We start from the raw sequence: 20,697 nt of genomic DNA, 5'->3' as shown, positions 1-20,697 counted from the left end.
CAGCACAGATCACTCAGTTTGCTCCAATAGTTCCCAAGTCTACTGAAGTGTAAACATCGACAGGCACTTGTACAATCACCATCAATGATCTTCCTTGTTCTTACACACAAGTACGCAGATCCATAGTGCATTAGGGGGTGGTATTAGGCATAGAATAGCAGACAAGATGACTAGAGAAATAACTAAAACTCAGTTGAAATGTAGCTCTCTACCTTCTCTACAGGTGAATTTAGGCCTTTTTTAACAGTATAACTTTTACAAAATGTGCTTTCCTTTTCATGTAGGGCTCATGGTGTCTGTCCCATTCTACTGTCACAGATATTACATGTTCATTTTATGCTTTTGCTTCTTGTTGTATTATTTATCTTCTCCTTGTCTATATATACCACACCTCAAAGATTATCTCCCAATTGTGACATCAAACCTTTTCCTTTCTTTCCTCCTAAATCAATGGAAGAAAACTCATCATCAACAAGGGATGCATATGAGCCTGATCTTCAAGATTATGCACCTTCATCATCAGTGATGAAGCTCTTTGGTTTTCCAGTCACAAATAATAACAAAGTCCCCATGCAACAGCAAAACGATGACGAGAATAAGAGATTTGAGTGCCAACATTGCCGTAGAAAATTTGCCAACTCCCAAGCATTAGGCGGCCATCAAAATGCGCACAAGAAGGAACGACAGAGGGCGAAGAGGGCCCATTTTGTGGCTGATCCTCGACGCCTAGGATCCACTGTCCACATTATCAGTCCACACGGGACTCGACCAGGGTCCTTGATTGGTCCAGGTGCAACTAACAGTGCCTATGCTGCAAGGTTCCTCCCACCAACTGCAAATGCTGTAGGTGCACCTCAGGTTTTGTCTGGAGTACCTCTGAGGTATCCCGGTGGATTTCAACTTGGGCTGCCACGACAGGGGCCGCCCGGCGGCCTAGGTGAAGTGGGGCCATCGATGCCAGTTGGGTTGACAGATGTTGCTGAAGGACTGGATGTTGATCTCCACCTGTGAACTTGTATTATATCTGATGCTTTAAGTTCATCCCAATTGAGTTAAACATCAGTTTTTCCAAGAACATAATAAATTCATTCACTTGTCCTGGTTTTGCACAATTCAAATCATATGATCATTCATATATATATGTATGACTTATTCAAAATTAACACCTGCATATAATCTAATTAAATCATTTGTTCCCGAAGTAAATATGGTAATTATCATCTGTAGCAATTAAAAGGATCAATTCACATAATAAGAATTTCGGTTATGAGAAAAGACGGCAATCGATCTTTTTCTACTTGCAATTGCTGTAAACACCATATGTTAAATTATAACATACTATTATATATTTTGCATATAGTCATACAAAAAAATTAATATCATTGCAGAAAAAAATTAAAAGTTAAAAGCAAAAGCAAAGGATCTTATTATTCATCATCATCATCATCTCCATTCCAATGGTGCTTTTTCAATGAGAATAGAGAAATTTAAGGTTGTCCATTGCACATCTCTCTCTTTGGTCCCTCTCATCTATAGATTTCTTTCGATGGATTAGCCACAATGGACTCTCCATTCCCTCCAAAACTACGAGAGCCATTCAACATTGTAATAAGCCACACATTTTTTCACTTTCATTTCCCTAAAATTTTTCTCGCTTTTCTTCTCCTCTCTCTCTCTTCAACCAACATACTAGTGGCGAAGATGAGAGCGGTGGAGGAGTGCCGGCCGCCCACGTACTGGTCATACACACCCGACAAACAACGGTTAGAACTCGTGAAAACGACCACGACCACGGCAGCCACAGGCGCCAAGACCAACAAACCTAACATCAACAATAAACCTAAACCTAAACCTAATCTCGTAGTTAGTGTTCGTGATGCATCACGCGCCACCATGATCAACTCGTCGTCGTCTTCTTACACGTTACCGAATGCACATTATGGTAATAAAGACGCAGAAGTGAGGAGGAAACAGAGAATCATGTCTTACAACGCGTATGCCGTTGAAGGGAAACTGAAGGCCTCAATCCGTAGCAGCTTCCGATGGATGAAGAACAAATGCTCCACCATCGTGCATGGATATTGATCCAATGTCGCATCAACACTTTTTTACGTGCTATGGATTGTTGTTGTGCGTTTTGGACTTAAACGCCCTTCCAAAAGGTTTCTCTTTTTCTTTTCTTTTCTTTTTTTCTTTTTTTGTAATTAATTTGTTCTTCTTGAACATGTCTAGTAATTGTATTTATTTCTAATTAATTATTACTTTGTGGGTAATTGGAGGGTTGATTAAGATTTGATTAATTGTAATTAAGGAGGCTTTTTATGTCCATTTCTTGGTTCATTCATTAATTAGTGCAGCTTCTCATTATTTAATTATATTATGCCATTTGTATGTTACAATAATTAGTTTACATAAGCACAATAACAATTTTATGATATAAAATAGAATTCTTAGTATGATTTGTGACAAAATCTTTGTTGTCGATTACCGGTACCATAAATCTAACACTATAATTAAATTTGTGAAGATTAATTCTTATTATATATGACCAAGAAAAAATTAATACTTAATAGATGTGATTTATGGCAACTTTTATAATATGACTACTTAATATCTTGTTATTTATATTTCTTTGGGCACAGTAATTAGAATGTGGTTTTTGTGATAGATTAATTATTCATGTACATTAATTACAATTTAAGAATAATGCTAATCGATGTTGTGTAAAATGTCATAATTTAGGCACATGAGAAATGTAATTATATTTTTTAATTAATTAAGAAATTGATAATTTGTGAATATGATGGATGGTTCCGTGCGATGCCACTTTGACTTATAACGTGCAGAATAAAGTGAGTGATTGTGTAAATAATGTGATTGAATAGGAATAAAAGCAAATCAAAGGATTTTCCAAATCTTGAGCTCAAATGCTTTTCAATTTCTTAATAATCATACTTTTCTTGGGGTCAAATCAAATCAGTAAACTTTATGGTATTTATTAACATTTGATAATGAAGGTATGTATTTATCCTTCAAAAATATTTTATTTTGATACGACCCTTTATTTTTTTACTATAATAGTGTTTTTTAATAATTTATGGATTTGCATTATCAAATCTTTCATATATATATGTATGTGCATAAGTCTAACAAATTTATGAATCACATGTATTTTTTATTTAATACGAAAAGTAAGAAAAATAAAAGAAATTAATAGCATAACATTAACCATTATTGCATTAATTATTACAAAAGGAAAAAGAAAAAAATGCTATTACCTCCACGTCTAAAAACGTTGATATATTTGAAATGGTGACGATTACTATAAAATAGTTGTTTTCTATTTTATATCCATTATTAAAATAGAAATGGTCTTATTTAACATTGATAATTAGTGAATTTTCATTGATGATAAAAAAATATCAATATAGGTAACTTATTTTCTTTTTATTCTGAATGTTTTAGAGTTTTTGTGTTCTGATGGTGATTGTTTATACATTTTTGGATAGATTTTTGAATATTTTTACAGAGAGTAAAAGGGGAGAATTCTGACCATTGCGAAGAAGTCTTTTGGGGGCAACTTATTACTTAGCCTGTACTGCAATACACCCAATCGTAGTGGGTCCCAGCATTCCTATTTGGATTTTGAAATCTCTCCCTCTCACCAAAAAGAGACGTTACAAAGCTTTTTCAACCTTTTCTATGTTGACATTTATTATTTCTTGTCCAAAAAGACGTAAAAAAAAGAAAAAGGAAAGTTTCTCCATATGAATAAATAATATTTTGTCTTTCTTTTCTTTAAAATTACTCCAAAATCCAATTTCTGCAGTTTCCTCATTTATTGCTTCAAACTGTTCTACCACTCAAAAGACACCTCTTTGCTCACTGCTCTCAGACAAACATCTACCGTTTAATCTTAATCTATCCAAACCTCTCAATTTCAATCTTTTTATTGCTCCAACTCCAAGGTTTGTATGCAAGTTTCTTGATGAACATAAAGTCTGCAGCTTGGCAATAAGGGGAAGCTCAGCCGGTCTTCATTTCAAGTGGGCTGTGTGAGTTTTCTTGATTTAACGTTGTTTTGCTACTGTTGTGTTTAGAGTACGAAAAGGGTCTTTGTCCTTTTCGGTTTTTATCCTCTGGATTTTTCTTTTGTGAGTTGTTGTAGGGAATGTTGTCAAATGTGTCACTCTTACTGATCATACGTGTGGTTTTGTTATTTTTTAACTGAAGTGGAGTGTAAATTGGTTTATGTGTCAAAATGATGATGAGGGAAAATAAAAAAACGAGATAACTTAAGGGTTCTCGAGATATTGCATGCCAATGGAACTTGTGCTGGTTCTTTCAGTTCAAGATGCCGTCCAATTCAATTAAATTCCAGTCATGAAGGATTGTCCGAAGTTTCTTTTATTTTTTTCCAAGAACCTGAGTTGGATATGGGAGTTGTAACTGAGTTTGCACTCAGTTGGAGGATGTTTTGATTTAGTAGGTGTTAGTTTACGGTCCGCATTACGTGCTGAATGTTTGTTCATTCTGTTCTCTACTGAACTACTCCCTGCTGAAAAGAATAGAAATGGTAAATGCTTTCTTATACTAACCTCCTATTACATAGTATATTTTCTCTAGGCACATCATCTTTTTCTGTTCAGGTAAAGGTTGATCTAGTAGGAGTGGTCTGTTGAGAGTACAAGTCTTGGCAGTACGTTCTGTATATTTGTGCAATAACAAAGGCCAATCTTCATTGATAGCTGGAAACTTTTGAGTTGATGAGGACAGCAATTTGATGCCAGTAAAACGATTTCCAACGCATGCATGTATGTTTGGTTTGTTATGGTGCGGTATCATGAGGAATATGTGAATCTAATACCAGTAGAATGATTCACGGGTACTTGAATTCAGTTGGGGTTCATCAACCCCCATCAATTGCTTATGATTGTTTCTGATTAGAGAATAGCCATAGAACCTCTGAAGTAAGAACAAATTTCCAGCTGTTTTGATTTAATTGATTGACGGTAGGGCCGTTGATTGAGTGAATATCTTGCTATTATTTGGCATCCAATTCTGGTTCATCACCAATCATCATTTGCTCCCCATCTTTAATATGTAGAATTTGCAATAGAAATATGAAATTATCACACTCCTGTAGCTAACATAATCTGCTAGTCTGATATTTATTTCGAAAAATAGCAGTGAAGCTCTACAATAGTTCAGCATCTTCTATTTCTCGAGGCCTTCTTCCTTAAAGAATATAAATTAGTGACATCAAATCACCTTTAGTATTTGGTTGCAGATGGACAGTACATGGCCAAATCTTATTTTTCCGTGCTGTCACTTCTTAGTTTGTGAAAGTTGAAGTTGGTGAGATTTCAACCTGGAAATATGGGGATTGAGAAACAAAGCTCCAAGGGTGGAAATTATGTTGGTGGCTTTCTCCAGCTGTTTGATTGGAATGCAAAATCTCGTAAGAAGTTGTTCTCAAGCAAGTCAGATTTACCTGGTACGATGTGTTGCTAAAATTGACAACATTATATATGTCTCTCCTGTCCGTCCCTGAACTGCGGATGTGTAATAGCATTGTTTCATACCTCATTTTCTATCGCTGAAAAAAAAGGTTGTTTCTTGTCATTTATGTAGAGAAATCCAAACAGCAAAAAAGATTTGACGGAAATTTGCCAATGACCCGGCTTCAAATGGTAAGAGTATTGCAGGAATTATTGAACATCTTCCGTTTCTGATTTGTTAATTAAAGCATTTCTTTTTCTATGGTTAGCTGGATGAGGATGAAATTGCAGGTGGATCAAGCATCAAAGGAAGTAGTGATTATAGTTGTGCTTCATCAGTAACTGATGAGGACTTCCATGGTACCAGGCCCCCTGGAGTTGTTGCAAGGCTTATGGGGTTGGATTCCTTGCCAAGATCCAATAGCCCCGACCCCTACTCCACCCCGCTTTTTGATAGTCAATCTCTTCCAGGTTCATTTTACCAGAGTAAAAATCTTGAATATCGTCAAGATCCTGAAGTCATGCATTCCACCAGTTCGCACAAGGCACCTTACCAAAATGATACAGAGGCAAAATATCAAATACATAGGCCAATCGAAAAGTTTCAAACTGAAATCTTGCCTCCTAAATCAGCTAAATCAATTCCAATTACTCATCACAAACTTCTATCTCCAATAAAAAGAACTACTTTTATCCCACCTGAGGATGCTGCTCATATAATGGAAGCAGCTGCCAGAATTATCGAGCCAGGGCCTCAGGACTGTACAAAGACAAAGCTGCCTGTGGCTGGGTCCTCTGCAGTTCCTTCAAAAGTAAAGGATCTGAAAAAGAAGGTCCGAGAAGCTCAAGAACCATCAAAGCTTTCTGAAGGTTCTCAGAGGTCAGCTGAATCTAGTGCTGTCAAGAACCTTGTGGGACACTCTATGAATAAAAGCTGGAATGGTTCTGCGGATGCAACATCGGTAAGGATTCTTCCGGATTCGGAAGAATCTTCCAATGGTGCAAAACGTAAAGGAAAATCAATTTCACTTGCACTACAGGCAAAGGCCAATGTTCTGAAAAGAGAAGGCCTGAGCTTGAATAGCAGCAGAACCTTGGTTGTCCAGAAAGAAATGAGTGAGGTCAGTCAAAACCAGGTCTTCAAAAGTCAATTGGCAGCACAGAAGGGTGCACTTAAGAAACCTTCGAGAGAAAATAGTTCAAATGTGCTTCGCCAGAACAACCAGAAGCAAAATTCCACTGTTGATGGTGGAAAGTTGCCTATGAAGTCCAACTTACAAGGAGGGAAAGCACTGACTGGAGACTCTTCTTCTGCAAGGCAACAAAATTCTAGTAAACCTGTAGGCACCTCCAAAGTCAGTTATCACAAGTTGGGGTCAGAGGTTAAAGATGATAAGAGACAAGTGTTATATTCTAGCTCAGAAAGAGTTCGTAAGAGACGATCTATCGATGGGAATTACCACTCAGAAAAAAATCAGGCTGCTCATAACATGCGGAAGGATAAAAATGGGAAAATTATTCAGTCTACTGCTGTCATGGATACCCAAAGTAGAAGGGATCAAGATAGTGGAAGGATGGGAACAGATGTTATTTCCTTTACATTCACTGCACCATTGACACGTGCAGGACCTGGCTCAGAGGGGTCTAGTTTTGCTGGGGAAACTTGTAAGATCTTCCCAGTAGATTCTCAAAATAAAAGGATACTGCTGAACTCAGATGGTGCAGGTGCTCCAAAGTTCTCACTCCCAGGACATAATGTCAAAGTCGGCAACACGTTAAGCACCCTTCTAGAGCAAAAACTAAAAGAATTAACTAATAAAGTAGAATTTCCCCAACAGAAATCAGAGACAGCTCTACATGGCACCGTACCTGGTCTGAATGCCTTAATGTGCTCAACCATGCTGAAAGAAAACAAAAGCAAAGACGGAAATGACACGGATAGTCCCGACGACCAACCAAACTCTAGTTTGTACTCCTTAAGAGATCCGAAGGGATTTATAAATAGTCAAAATTACCAGGTATACCTTCATCTGATGGTTAATTTATTAATTTTCATCTTCCTGGATATTAGTGGACCATTTCATAGAGAGATGTCTTTAAGCTGAACTACATAGACATTATATGATTCAGTTTTCACGTATGTAAGTATCTTGGTTCTCTCATAAAACTGGTCCACATGATATTCTTACAAAAGGACGCTATCTGTTTGGCCTATTGCTATATACTATTTGCATTAATGAGTTTTAAATTCACAAAAATAGTGTTGATTATTCAAGTATGTTTTAAGTATTGAATTTTCTCTTTATTTTGCAGTCAGAACTTTATGAGGATCGTATAAAAAATTCCTTGTGGTAGTGAATAAAGTTAAAGTATAGACCAAACCGATAACTTGAAACTTTTTCGTTAAAGTCAGCATCTAACTCATAGGATATATGAAGATTTGCCCAAAACCTTCCATTATTTTTGTAAAAGCTAATCAAAGACTTGATGTTGTACTTAGATCCTGGTAGAAGAAACGAGCATGCATGGAAGGAGCACATCTATAGACAGAACATTGCTTGATTGCCGGCTTCCAAGTCCAGTTTCAGTTCTCGAGCATTCTTCCTTTGCAGAAAGTTGCAATTCTTTGGATGCCACAGACAGTAATAGTACAGGAGGTAAGAATAAGTTCTTTTAATATTGTTTATGTGGTACAAGTCCTGTTTATCGTAAGCAACAAACTGAAATGTTGGACTAACCATTACCCATTACAGGTGGTAAGCATTGTTCATCATTTCAATTTCACGACATACTTGGTGGGTATTCCATGAGTACGTTCCTTCCATTTGAAGGAGATGCTGAGTTATTGGACTCAGCTTCTTCATCTTCAGCTGGAACCATGGTAAAAAGGCAAGAGACCACCTTAACCTTGCCTTATTGTGGGAAGCTTGGAGGTTGGGAACTCAAGTATGTGAAAGAGATGGTGTCTAATATAGAGCCGATGTTCAAGGATTATGCTTTGGGCAGGGGTTGTGAGATCATAAACCCTCGTCTTTTTGATCAGCTTGAAAGTCGTAAAGGACATTTCAGTGGTTGTGGGGTGGTTGCAAGAATCAACAGAAGGCTTATGTTTGACTGTGTGAGTGAATGCTTGGACCTGAGGTGCAGACTGTATGTGGCAGGAGGAAGTAAATTATGGGATAAGGGCCTCCGGGTGGTTAAGAGAAAGGAAAAACTAGCTGAAGATGTCCACAAAGAGATTTCTCGTTGGAGTTGCATGGGAGACTTTATGGTTGATGAACTTGTAGATAATGACATGAGCAGCCAACAGGGGAGATGGCTGGACTATGAAACTGAAGCATTTGAACTTGGGATAGAGATTGAGTCTGGAATTCTTGATTCTTTGATTGATGAAGTGGTTACTGATATATTGGCGCTTTAACCACTTGAAACTCATAAGTTAATCATCTTGAGAGTTTTTTGTTCTGAGTTTATAGTTTGATTGGAAATATAAGAAAACATTTCATAGATCCTAATTCACTTAACCTTCTGCAATGCATTCTCATTTCTCTGAACAAGAAAGTTTTAGTTTAATTGAGTGTTGGCCTAAAAGTTCCGCATGGAGTGTGCTGAGAGTAATGTTGAACTACTAAAAGCTATTACGCATTCGCTTTGTACAAAAAATATATAATTTGCTTGTCTCAACATGGACTCTACTTTACCATATTTTGTTTGCTAAAAATTTCTCCATTTTAGCTCCTTGTATGTGATTCTGTAATATCTAACACCAAAAATGATAAACATCAACATGTCCCAATATGAACTGTGCTGAGGGAAATGATAAACAAATAAAACAAAACAACTCCTAGTTTTTACTATTTTTAATTGGCCAAATATCATAAGTTTCTCATGTATTTTAAAAATTCAACTAAAAATTCTTTCACTATGTTTGTTTTCATTTCCAACTTATTTCTGAGACAAGTCAAAACATACCCAATGTTTGCCATCATTCAAAAACACCTTATTTAGGTGTTTTTAACTATTTTAGCATAAAAAAACATACATATATACACACATATATACATAAATATATATAAAAAAGGCATGATTTGACAATGAATAGTAATTTTTGTCTCCCAAAATACAACATTAAACATATAATATTTATTTTAAATTATCTCAAAAGACATGATGTGGCAATGAATAGTAGTTTTTGTTTCCCAAAACACAACATTAAATATATAATACTTATTTTAAATTATCTCCAAAAACAAATCCAAACATACATACTATCTCTAACACACACTTATTTATCTTTGTTTTTCTCTCTCTATTTCCACAAAACACAACAAAACACTCAGAAAACGAATCCAAACATTATGTTTGTGTTTTATAACAAGCAAAACCCCCCCTCTTCTTTTAATTATAGATCAATTTTTTTTTTCCGTTAAATATAATTAACGACGTTATTTTTTTTCAAAGTGACTGTTATGCTCTTGTTTATTGTATCTTATTCATTATTTTAATAATCGTTTGATCTTTTTTTAATGTAGAAAAGCAGTAGGAACTAATCAATTTATCTTAATCGTTAAATTTTAAAAATTAAAAAAAGATTAAAATTTAACAAATTTATAAATTTATATTCTATGTATATTATTACTTATAAAAAAAATTAAATTATTATTTTACTCAATATATATAATAAACCCCCCTCCTCCCACCCCCAAACCAAACCCTACCCCCATCGCCTACCCACCCGGCCATCGCCATTCCCACAGTCACCTGCCACCCAGAAAGGGAGGCGATGGCGTCACCATTCTCTGCCCGGGCAGTGGCGCCAATTATTAAAAGAATATATATTTAAAACTTTAATTAATTTAGTTAAAAATAAATTAGGAAAAATTAAGTTTTTAAAAAGTTTTAAGAAAAAGGAAAATTTTAAAATGATTAAAAAGTTTGATTTAAGTTTTTAGAATTTAAAATTAATAAAAGTGTTAAAATTTTTAGTGTACATACATATAGTAGTAATTTAAATTTAAATATTATTTATAATAAATAATTAATTTATTAAAATATATTTACATCATATATTAATTTAACTTAGCTAATAAATATCATTGTTATTATTCATTAATATTTACATTGATATGAATATTTAAATTCAAAAAATAAACTTTAGTATATTATTTTTTGTATTATGATTTTAATTTAAATTGAAACTGTATAAAAAATTGTATAATCTTTATTTCTATTTTGATATTTAAATAAATATATTTAAGAACAAAATTATTTATTTATTAAGATGGATGAAGGTGCAAAAAAGAAATCATCAAAAACAAGGTTAAAACAATTGAATTTAATTATGATAATTTTAAACACAACATGGAGGTATTTTTATTGATTAACAACAAAAATAAATCAAAACCCGCATAAAGTTTCATGCCCAAACACACCACCTGCAAATGCACTCCACCTTCCGTTAATTTCTAACGGAAGGGAGTTATCTTTTCACTTATTTTTGAAATAGAGAAGAATTTTTAGCATTTTCTGAAAACACAGTGGTAAGATGCATTTCGGGTTTTTTAATTTCTTGTAGATAAAATAAATAAATACAGTCTATAGTTTTGGCATGCCCCAGCATCGGGGATAATGAGGGCAGTGCTGAATCTCCGACAACGCCAATTTGCAGTAAGTTTCATAAAATAATATTCGAGCATTTCCAGATATAAAATCATCCAATAAATGAACTGGAAAACAACAATGCAGGGTAAGAGTTGTCATAAAATTACAGCAGCATTATTGTTATTACAATTAAGAACATGCGACTAATTCCCTCATCAAGATTGTAAAAAGGTCTGATCTGATCAGAAGCTATATATTGTGATGGCCGTCGACCATGGGCCAGGGGGTTGATGTAAAGGTAGAAACAAATGTATCCACAAAAACCCAGAAAGGAATCTACAAAAGCCCATCAACAGAAAATATGTCGAAAAGTAAACTGTACATTCTCTCAAATGCTCCTTTTTTCTGAATACCTTGATGTAACCATTCTATCAACTCACCGAAGATCTACCACATCAAACTTCAAGTTGGCATTCATGTAAACATGGGAACAATGCTCATAAATAGGACTTCCGTCCTCAGGCTCTTCGTGAGGATGGAAACCACGCTGTTGACAGTTTCGAATAACAGATACACCACCAGGATCGGAAAGGTGAAATATGCCATGGGGACTGCCATACATGTAGAAATAGAAGCCAAACTTCAGGCGCTATAACAGTCTAGAATTGTGTAGTTGTATGGAGGGCACAAAATTAGTGTTTTGGAGTTAAAAGTAGTTCACCTTGATGTGTCTGTAGGAGCCATGACGATTGCAATTGCTTCTGGCAACATCACCTACAAATAACAAAGTACGCCAGGTCAGCAAGCAAAATTAAAACAAGTAAAATTTGGAATAGTAATCCCATAGAAAAAATCATTTTTCTTAGTAAATTGCACTCTACTGATTTTTCCATAATTAATTTCCTGTCACATGCTAATTCTTCTCACATATAACCATCTTCTACATAGATAATAGCCATAACGTATTCTTCTGAGAAGAGGTAGCATTTTTGCTCGGCCAATATTCTTCTGAGAAGAGGTAGCATTTTTTATTGGCCAATTTTCAATATATGCTAAGACATTATTTTGACTCAATACTGAAAGATGTGGGTAATAAATGTGGTCAAATTTACCTAAAGATGGAATAGATGGAAGTTCAGATCCAACGACCACATATACTGTAGACACATGCTTGGTTTGATATGCTTATCATCCAATATGATCCCTCTGAAATTTTCAAAGGTGCAGAGCAAGCAAAATATAAAAATGTCTATCCTTTATTCCTTGTTTTCGAGTTCAGATTGAAAAAATTCACTTATTTCTTTTCCCCAGCTCAATTACGAAATGAAAGGAAGAATTAGGAACACTGAGGAATTGCATAAATGAAGTTAGATCAAACACCAAACACACATTTATGATACCTGATATGAGTAATGAGTGTGCAGATCAACGGAAGACATAAAACATGTTTGTGTTGGATGTGTCTGCAAATCAAGAAAACTTGTGAAAAATGAATCATACTTAGTTTGCTATTTATCCACCCAAGAGGAAATAGAGAACGCTTTGTCTTGAACCTCAAATATTAGACTTACGTGTATCCAACCAAGAGGAAATAGAGAACGCTTGTCTTGAACCTCATATATTTCTTCTTCATTCAGTGTTTCACACTAAACATAACAAAAAGAAGTTTCAATAAGATATGAGCTGTCAGTTTGATCAGCAAGATAACTTTTCAACAGAAGTGCATTGGATTATGGGGAAACTTGAAATCAGTGAGTGATTACGACAATATGGAACACCACAATAAGCACATCATGATATTTTAAACAACACCACAATATGGAACATCTAGTTTATCCATGTTTGCAAAACGTGAAATTGGTATTGATATCAATTAGCGTACAATGAATAAACAAAATTCTTCCACACAAAAAATCAGAAGCTCGTTGGTCAAAATGTTTAACAATAATTAGAATTATATGGTAAGCACGTATCACAAATTCCTTTAATTTGGAAAAGATATGATCTATACCCACTCTATAAGAATCAGTTGTAGCTGAGATGCAAGCTATCAAATGCATGCAAATAACAGTAAAATAAGCACAGGACTTGAAAAGGGGGACACTCTATGGGATAAGCTAAGGAAAGCATTTGAAAGTTAAAAGTTGCAAAATACAGATCCAGATACAAAAATTTATGTAATACCGAATCTGAAGTTGACTCCTGCTTTGGGATGATGAGTGTAGTAATATGGAATACCCTATTCCGCTGCAAGTAAATGAGATATCAAACATTGTTAGAAGGGGATGCTGGAGTAAGCTGTCATATTTGCTCATTAAGAAAGTAGTTGAAACTGAAGGCTTACAAGTGAACCAGCAAGAACACCACAAGTTTCCAAGTTTTTTGCAGTATTTTGTCGTGCCAATCTTAAAAAATCTTCCAATATCTTCACAGGCTACAAATTAGCAAACATATGGGCATCAATCCACCCAAACAGTAACATTAAATGCAAGTTTTTGTCTAAAAACAATGAAAATTCATTTACCATTACCATAAATATACTGAGAAAATGTTGCAATTATCACCAACATTTATAAGAATCAAGACAACAGACTCACAATGTGAAGATCTTGGTAAGAATTGGAACTAGGCAGACCATCCTGAGAGAGTTTTGGTGGTCCAGGCCTTGGGTCAGCAACTCTTGATGGAGATATAGGAAGCAGCTCTGGCTGCACTTGTGCCAGGACAGGAGGTGGGGAAGGTTGCCTGATATTACCCAACTGAAAATCATTTTTCTCCATGTCATTCCCTTGGGGAAGACCAGATTCCTCAGCAAGCCATCTACCATCATCTAAGGACAGAACAGAGTCCATGGCTGTCGTTTCCACCTTTGCTTCAGTATCTTTTCTTGCTGCAGGTTCTTGTTGGCCAACCTGATTCAGGCTATAAAAAAGTAGTGACACAAGATTGAAATGTTATGAGCAATTAATTTAAAGTAAACAAGTTTGCATAGCTCATATGAATCTGGACTTCAATATGTGAAAATATATACAACAAAAAGCAAATTTTAGCAAAATTTTTAACATAAATGACCAGCATCACCGCCAGCCCACAAGAGAAAGGGAGCACAGAAGAAATGGAAGCAGTTATTTAGGGTAAGTAGAACCCATACCTGGAAAGTTCACTCGGATCCATGACAATATTGGTTGGATAATTCACCTGGATACACATAAGTATTTAAATAAACAAGAACAGGAATCAACACAAGTTGAAATGTGATGGGAAGGAACTCCGTTCATGGGAAGAGTTAAATTAAAGAAGATAAGAATCCTCATGCAGCTCACCTTAACCTCAGCACTGGGTGCGAGCCATTGACCACGAAGACCATTAGGTCCTAAAAATGAATGTCTAGACAATGTTTCCTGCTTCGGAAGAGGTAAACTGAGAGATCTGTAAGTTTGAAAAATAGATCAGGGATTGAAACTTACTGAAACAGAATAAGTGGTATAATTCAATCTTCTGCTTCAAAACTTATTTGTTTAACTGAACTTAGCACGAGACCTTACATCTTGCAGACAGATAAGAGAGTATATAGCAAATTAAAACACAAAACAGCCCCTGAAAGAACTACACAAGCATCAGCAGTTGCAAATGGTACGCTACCACTGACGAAACTAGGATAAAGCAACAGGAGAAACTATTTTTCCTAAGAGTTATGACACGTATGTGGTTCCAGGTAAGCAAGAGAACACTTGTGGAGGTATAACTGTAAAACACATACCTTGTGTATGTCAGTTAGCAATTCTGTCAAAAAACAGGAATATAATCCAGACCAACCCATACTCTGATGTCATGCAATCCTTAAGGCCCATGGGAACCATTCTATGTAACAACATTATGTCTTTAACACTTCTGCATAATTTTCTGTTCCTATTTCTTTGAAAATATTTTAAACAACTTCAAGTTCTATAAATTACGGCATCAAAAATCTTAATTGTTTCCTTTAGAGGTATTGAGGAGCAACTACTTAATAAATTACATATCATATATGTGAATCATAACAAAATAGAATCAACATAATAAATGAAGCCAGTTTGCTGGTGCAATACATGAGATAAAGCCTAGAAGTGAAAAAGGCTGAAGCTTATTGATCAAACTCATGTATACCCTACATATAAGGAATTATAAAGACTGGAGAAGAGCTCTGCACAATGAAATAAAAGATTGTAATATTCTAGCAAAAAGACCGAAAGTGGTCCACTGATGGCACTACTAACCACTTTATTTGCTAGTTTGCAGCATGTAATGAAGAAAAAAAATTCAGATATCAACGACGCAATAATTACTGATTTTAACAACTAAGATAGGGTAAATTAGTGTACTCACAGCCTCTGGAATTGTGATTCGATGGAATTTGGTGATGAAAATCGAGTATACTCATTATTCTGCTTCAATGAAGGTGAAGGTGCTGTAACGTGTTGCAACATCTAAGCAAAAGGAGTAAGGTAAGAAGAATGGGAAAATGAATTAAACATTTAATATTACAACTTAGCTAATTCCTGTAATCCATATGAGAGACCAACCAAATAAACACACACAACCAATGTTCTTGTGCTTGCGGTACATGGATATAATACTTTGTATGAAGTGAGTCACCATGCTTAAATTGAAAGCTGCAGTCTCCTTAGGGAAAATCTTATTATCTAACCCAAAAAGGGAATCTTCCTACATCTTATCTTAGTTCCCCAGAAATTTCTGCTTTACTTTCTGACCTTCCTAAAACGAAGCTGCTTTAAGTACTTAGTTACAAAGCACTAAAACATCCTGTTTTATTAAATAATTAATCTGGTCCTGTCTTTGCTGTCAGCTTAAAACTTTTTCTAGATACTCAAAACAACTACACATAGATATGCTGCATATCTCCATTATTGTTAATTTACAATGATTATCAGAAGAATTTCACCATGGGAACATGGATAAGCAAATAAGCATCTTGATCCATACCGGCTTGTTACTGTAGCCTAATGAAGCTTTATTGTTCAAAGAAGAGGCATATGAAATCTTGTCTGGGCCATCAACATGATGCATTGGAGTTCGGGCGTTAACCTTTTCCAGTTCATCTAGCTGACGGCGCACTTCTGGCTTTAAATTCTCTAGCTCATCTAGCACAGCAAGCAGTTTCTGCACCATTAAGATTCAAGACACAAAGCAAAATTACCCAGTACCTTCATCAAGTCGGCCATGCAAAAGCAGGTGAAATTACCAGAAAACCAATCTTACCTTCTTATAAAAACTTCTTTCTTTGGAACATAAAACCTGGTAATCTCGATGGTATGGTATAGTTTCAGACACCAAACTGTTTTAATTTATTGCACAATCTCTCAGCATTAGTAACTGGCTGTATGTTCAGTAATTAAACAAACAATGAATTCAGATCAGCATTTTTAAGCCTTTACCTTGAATATCTTAGCAGTATAACGTACAAGTCTATTAAATTTTTCTCCTCCCTGTAAATACTTGCCTGCAGAAAGAATGATTGAAGAATCAGTCATTGAGGAACAAAGTTAAATTTCTTTAGATATTCAAAAACCTTCAACACTAATTGAATATCACATATATGTAAACCAATGTAATATAAAAGAGAACATATTTGAAGTAATAAACGCCAAATGCTGCTAAAAGCAATTATATACTAAAGAAACCAGCTCACTAGAACCAATTGGAACCAGGAAATAAGACACAATCAAATTTAGCAAAAAAATCTGAGAAAAAAGAGGTGAATTGTTAGTAAACTCCTATCAACTAAAAGATTAAGGAAAAAAAACAACAGTTAACTCAAGCACATATGGAAACAAAATTCAACAGAGCAATTAAAAACAACATCGGAATCTGCTGAATTAGACTTATTACACGAAAATTCTCCACCAGCATTGATTCTAAAAATTCGATTCCCGTCCTTCCAATTCATTAAGACAAGTAAATACGCGGTTGAGGCTACCGACCTGTTTGAGCAGATTGTCAGCGATGCGATAGTAATTGCGGAGAGAGATCCGATTGTCAACGTCGATCTTCCGTGTCATAGCACTGAAATTGATCGACGGTGAAGAGTACGCCGGCCGCCTCATACTTCCGGCGAGAAATCAGTACAGTACAGGCAGGAATCGATTTTGCGGGGAGACACGGTGGCAAGCAAGGTAAAACTGGGTCGTTTTGAGGTTTAGGAGTGGCTAAATAGCCTTCGTATATATGTCGACATTGTGTGTATTTCTTTCTGAGTCATAAACATCAGCCAATCACCAAATATTTGAAGCTTAATTCATAAGCATAAAATAAACTAATTTTATCGATTTATATTTGTCTTATTTGAGCACTCCGCCCGGCGCCCAATCCAAAAGAATCCCATTGGGCCTTTCGGTTCTCAATAACTTGGGGCTTACCTTAATTCTATTTGGACTATTTTGGATCATAAACATAGCCCAATATTACTTCCATTGGATTTTAACACTTGAAATTTCAATTTTACCCTTCAATCAGCCGGCTAAATATTAATTTTAATTGGGTAAATTACAAAGTTGCTTTATGATATTTGTTATAATTATAATTTTTTTTTATTTAAAAAACTACATGCACCCTTGAAATGAAGTGTCAAGAGGGGTATCTAATAGACGACTATTAATTTTAGAAAAATATTTACTAATTTCAACGAGCCGTTAAGATTTATCTTATCTAATTTGAATCATGTGTTACTCTGGATATTGTTGAATGAGCAGTGTAGTTATACACTGTACCAAGACTGGGACTAATCTAGAGTTGTAATCTCCTGATTCATGCATGGCCTTTTGGATTCCATGGCTGATACATGAAGCAGCATTCAATGTAAATGATCCAGGAAGCACCTGAAAGGCTTATCCACCACTATAAATGCCCTCAGCTTGAAGAGTTCAAAGTTCAAACCACACCAAAAATTCCTGCTTCCATACAGAAAAAGAAGAGAAGAAAACGCTTCTGTTTTTGTCGATTCAAGGCCGCTGAAAATGGATTCAAAATATTGCTGCACTGGATGCGCTGGAATCAACGATGACTATAGTTGTAAAAACCACGGCTCAACTGCTCCTTATAGCTTCACATATCCACATGTTGTTAATGTTAAGACTGAGAATGTCAAGAAAGAAGTAAGTCAAGGAAGTGCTGCCAAAGCGACTGCAAAATCTACTGTTTCTGTGAAGAAGGAAGAGCCCGTCAAAGTAACTATGCATTGAATTAGCTTTTAAGTGTGGAGTTTCTTAGTCTTTATCATGGTCTAATCTAAGTCAGGTTGTGTTCATGTTATCTAGTGTCTGCTTTGTCTTGGTGTTTTAAATGTTTCTTGTTCTAAGGTTACTGTATCAAGCTATCAGTAGATAGCTTAGTTGTGTTATGGAAATATTATGAATTAAAGTTGTTCTTATATATAACTTGTCCAGCTTCTATGCCTTATCTTCCAAATCCAAATAAGAAACACAAAATGAATAGAAAAACTTCGAAAATTGTGTAGCGTTCAAGAGAGTTTAGTAACTAGAAATGCTGCCAAGACTTTTGTGGGATTTAAGTAAAACTGCATAAAGAAGCTGATTCCATGAGTCAGGAACCCCAGGAAGGCACCAGTGGCTGCAGTCTTGAAACATCCCTTGCCTAATTGTTGAAGCAGATTGCTTGAATATTGAAGGGTGGCCGTCTTTTCTGTAGTCCGTCATTTTGGTTATGTTAAGAAAAAAAACGGGCGTTTTCATCTTTGATATCACGGACTCCAGGGCTACCATCATCCATGGATATGGAGCAAGATGAGTCTCGTTGGTTATTGGTTTCATCTCACCATAACAACTGCCTCCAGAGTTCCACTGGCCACCTCTGCGTTGTCATAAGATAGAACTTTATAACTGATAGCTTGACACAGAATAAGTCAATTTTGGATGAAATTTATTTACTTGAAATGAGAAGATGAGTATCCGCGAAAGAAGACTCTGGTTCTGTTGCTGTTGATATTAGCATCGACCCATCGAGCCCATGTCCTCAAAGCCTTCTTGTATGCATCTGCGACCTCAAGTTTTCTGTAGACATGATTGCCTTCCTGGAAGTAGTACTTCCTGACACTCTCATAATGAATGAATTTTGCCGTTTTTTATGCAAGAGGATAAGCAGAAAGACTAAGTTTGTGAGTGTTCAAGAATTACCCTTGAAAGGTCTTCTGGTGAGTCCACCAGTGACCTGTGTTGAAAACAATGATATCAGCATCATGGTAGCTGTTGTAAGAGCCTTCCATCATGTCCAGTCTCAGCGTTTCTCTACGCGTTCCAGCCTTGTCCGAGAACTTCCATTCTTGAACAAGGAAGGGAGATTTGATGAAGTCGATCGAGCAGTTGAAATCCTAAGCACATTGAAAACAAGGATGAATTAGCACCAGAAGAATTCATTCAAAACCATTTCAGGAACAGTGATCCTATATTCTTGACCTTAAATTTGAAAGAATAGAATCCTTGGTTTCTGAACTGGCGCCTGCCTGATACTTCAAACACATTTCTCTTATTAGCCAACGATTCCCGCAAAGCACAAACCAGTGATTCCCACATATTCCTGTTCAGTGAATCCCCCACAAACACCATCTTTTTCCCCGTCAGCATCTTCAGCATTTTCTGCCCATCAAACCTTTCATTTCCAACAAATTCTTGCATCAAAATGAAGTGCAAAAACGCAGGAAAAACAACAATTTGAAACAAAAACGCATGTGACAATACAAAGCAATAACCACAACAGTCAAAACCTTGGAATTTCACAAGCATGAGGTTTCCATTTCAGCCTGAGGTAATCTGAATCAGGGCGTCCATTCTTGAAACAATTGAAAGCATCGTCGATAAAGGGGCAAGATCCCGGCTTGTAAACGGGCTCGAAATCTTCATCCACAACCCAGTGACCATCAAATACGTCGCAAGAATCCGTTTCCTCTTCAACAGAAGCCGAACCCACAGCATTTCCTGGAATCTGATGACAAGTTTCGGCAGGAGAAAATGCTGCAGAAACAGCACAACTTCTGTAGCTCTTCGAAGCAAAACGGGCGCCGGGAAAGACTGTCGATGATAGTGGTGGAGGCTTGTTTGCTGAACAGTGAAGCCGAGAGGCGGGAGAGGTGTTATCAGAGGCGGAAAAGAGGAAGAAGAAGCAGATGAGAATCAGAGTGAAGAGAATCGTGAAGAAATAATCAGTTCTTGATCTTGAGAGGTTTATGGAGGACTGCAAGAGGGTGTTTTGGAGGTTCTTGAAAGAATCCATTGGCAGAAGGAAGAAAGGTTCTTGGAGAAGCAGTGGCGGTTAAAATTGGTTGTCATGAAGATCAAGAAGGGTAATTACGCAGAAATGCATAATTAAATGTCTTCTGTATATTGTAGATTTTTCGTGATAATTGTCTTTTCTTTTTCTTTTTCCCTTCCTCAAGCATGTTTTGCATGTTATATTTAAATTTTGATTTTTAATAAGTAAATTAAGATGCATTGGATTTCAAATTGCGTACTTCAAACATGGATGTTGCAATTATCTAAATGGCATAACATCAATTTTAGGAACGTTCAAGTTCATTTTTTAGTCA

The 20,697-nt window shown here is 35.9% G+C and overlaps 5 protein-coding genes across 7 annotated transcripts; 3 read left to right on the top strand and 2 right to left on the bottom strand.

Moving 5' to 3' along the window:
- The first annotated feature begins 450 nt into the window (after window positions 1–450).
- Window positions 451–1,011, top strand: LOC105178941 (zinc finger protein 6-like). The gene has a single exon (XM_011102533.1). The coding sequence runs from the start codon at window positions 451–453 to the stop codon at window positions 1,009–1,011; it is 561 nt and encodes a 186-aa protein (XP_011100835.1).
- A 690-nt stretch (window positions 1,012–1,701) lies between these two features.
- Window positions 1,702–2,085, top strand: LOC105178940. Its single transcript, XM_011102532.1, has one exon. The coding sequence runs from the start codon at window positions 1,702–1,704 to the stop codon at window positions 2,083–2,085; it is 384 nt and encodes a 127-aa protein (XP_011100834.1).
- Window positions 2,086–3,807: 1,722 nt separating this feature from the next.
- Window positions 3,808–9,140, top strand: LOC105178939. Of its 2 annotated transcripts, none has more exons than XM_020699454.1 (6): window positions 3,808–4,055; window positions 5,291–5,497; window positions 5,635–5,693; window positions 5,771–7,519; window positions 8,002–8,158; window positions 8,255–9,140. In XM_020699454.1, exons 2-6 carry the CDS (start codon window positions 5,380–5,382, stop codon window positions 8,920–8,922), a joined length of 2,751 nt encoding a protein of 916 aa, XP_020555113.1. In that variant the 5' UTR covers window positions 3,808–4,055; window positions 5,291–5,379; the 3' UTR covers window positions 8,923–9,140. The 2 variants fall into 2 exon arrangements, with proteins under 2 accessions (XP_020555113.1, XP_011100833.1); XM_011102531.2 differs by having other exon boundaries at window positions 5,278–5,497; window positions 8,255–9,139.
- A 2,083-nt stretch (window positions 9,141–11,223) lies between these two features.
- On the bottom strand, window positions 11,224–17,366 carry LOC105178914 (AMSH-like ubiquitin thioesterase 3). 2 transcript variants are annotated; one of them, XR_849187.2, is made up of 15 exons: window positions 17,084–17,366; window positions 16,538–16,602; window positions 16,362–16,437; window positions 16,086–16,262; window positions 15,468–15,568; window positions 14,426–14,531; window positions 14,254–14,300; window positions 13,700–14,024; window positions 13,447–13,536; window positions 13,287–13,349; window positions 12,674–12,748; window positions 12,503–12,565; window positions 12,215–12,308; window positions 11,824–11,876; window positions 11,637–11,713 (listed from the first exon to the last, which is right to left on the bottom strand). XR_849187.2 is itself a non-coding variant. In XM_011102499.2 (14 exons), the coding sequence occupies exons 1-14, from the start codon at window positions 17,204–17,206 to the stop codon at window positions 11,539–11,541; spliced, it is 1,539 nt and encodes a 512-aa protein (XP_011100801.1). In that variant the 5' UTR covers window positions 17,207–17,365; the 3' UTR covers window positions 11,224–11,538. The 2 variants fall into 2 exon arrangements, 1 of the variants encoding a protein (XP_011100801.1); XM_011102499.2 differs by lacking the exon at window positions 12,215–12,308 and having other exon boundaries at window positions 11,224–11,713; window positions 17,084–17,365.
- A 1,251-nt stretch (window positions 17,367–18,617) lies between these two features.
- Window positions 18,618–20,446, bottom strand: LOC105178938 (protein trichome birefringence-like 4). Its single transcript, XM_011102530.2, has 5 exons — window positions 19,879–20,446; window positions 19,571–19,763; window positions 19,292–19,485; window positions 19,046–19,204; window positions 18,618–18,968 (listed from the first exon to the last, which is right to left on the bottom strand). Exons 1-5 carry the CDS (start codon window positions 20,382–20,384, stop codon window positions 18,629–18,631), a joined length of 1,392 nt encoding a protein of 463 aa, XP_011100832.1. The 5' UTR covers window positions 20,385–20,446; the 3' UTR covers window positions 18,618–18,628.
- Between the last annotated feature and the right edge of the window lie 251 nt (window positions 20,447–20,697).

Source organism: Sesamum indicum, unplaced genomic scaffold (genome assembly GCF_000512975.1).
Source record: "Sesamum indicum cultivar Zhongzhi No. 13 unplaced genomic scaffold, S_indicum_v1.0 scaffold00109, whole genome shotgun sequence".
In the NCBI taxonomy this organism is placed as follows: domain Eukaryota; kingdom Viridiplantae; phylum Streptophyta; class Magnoliopsida; order Lamiales; family Pedaliaceae; genus Sesamum; species Sesamum indicum.
The sequence above is the reverse complement of the archived record's forward strand: the minus strand, read 5'-3'. Positions and strand labels throughout refer to the sequence as shown.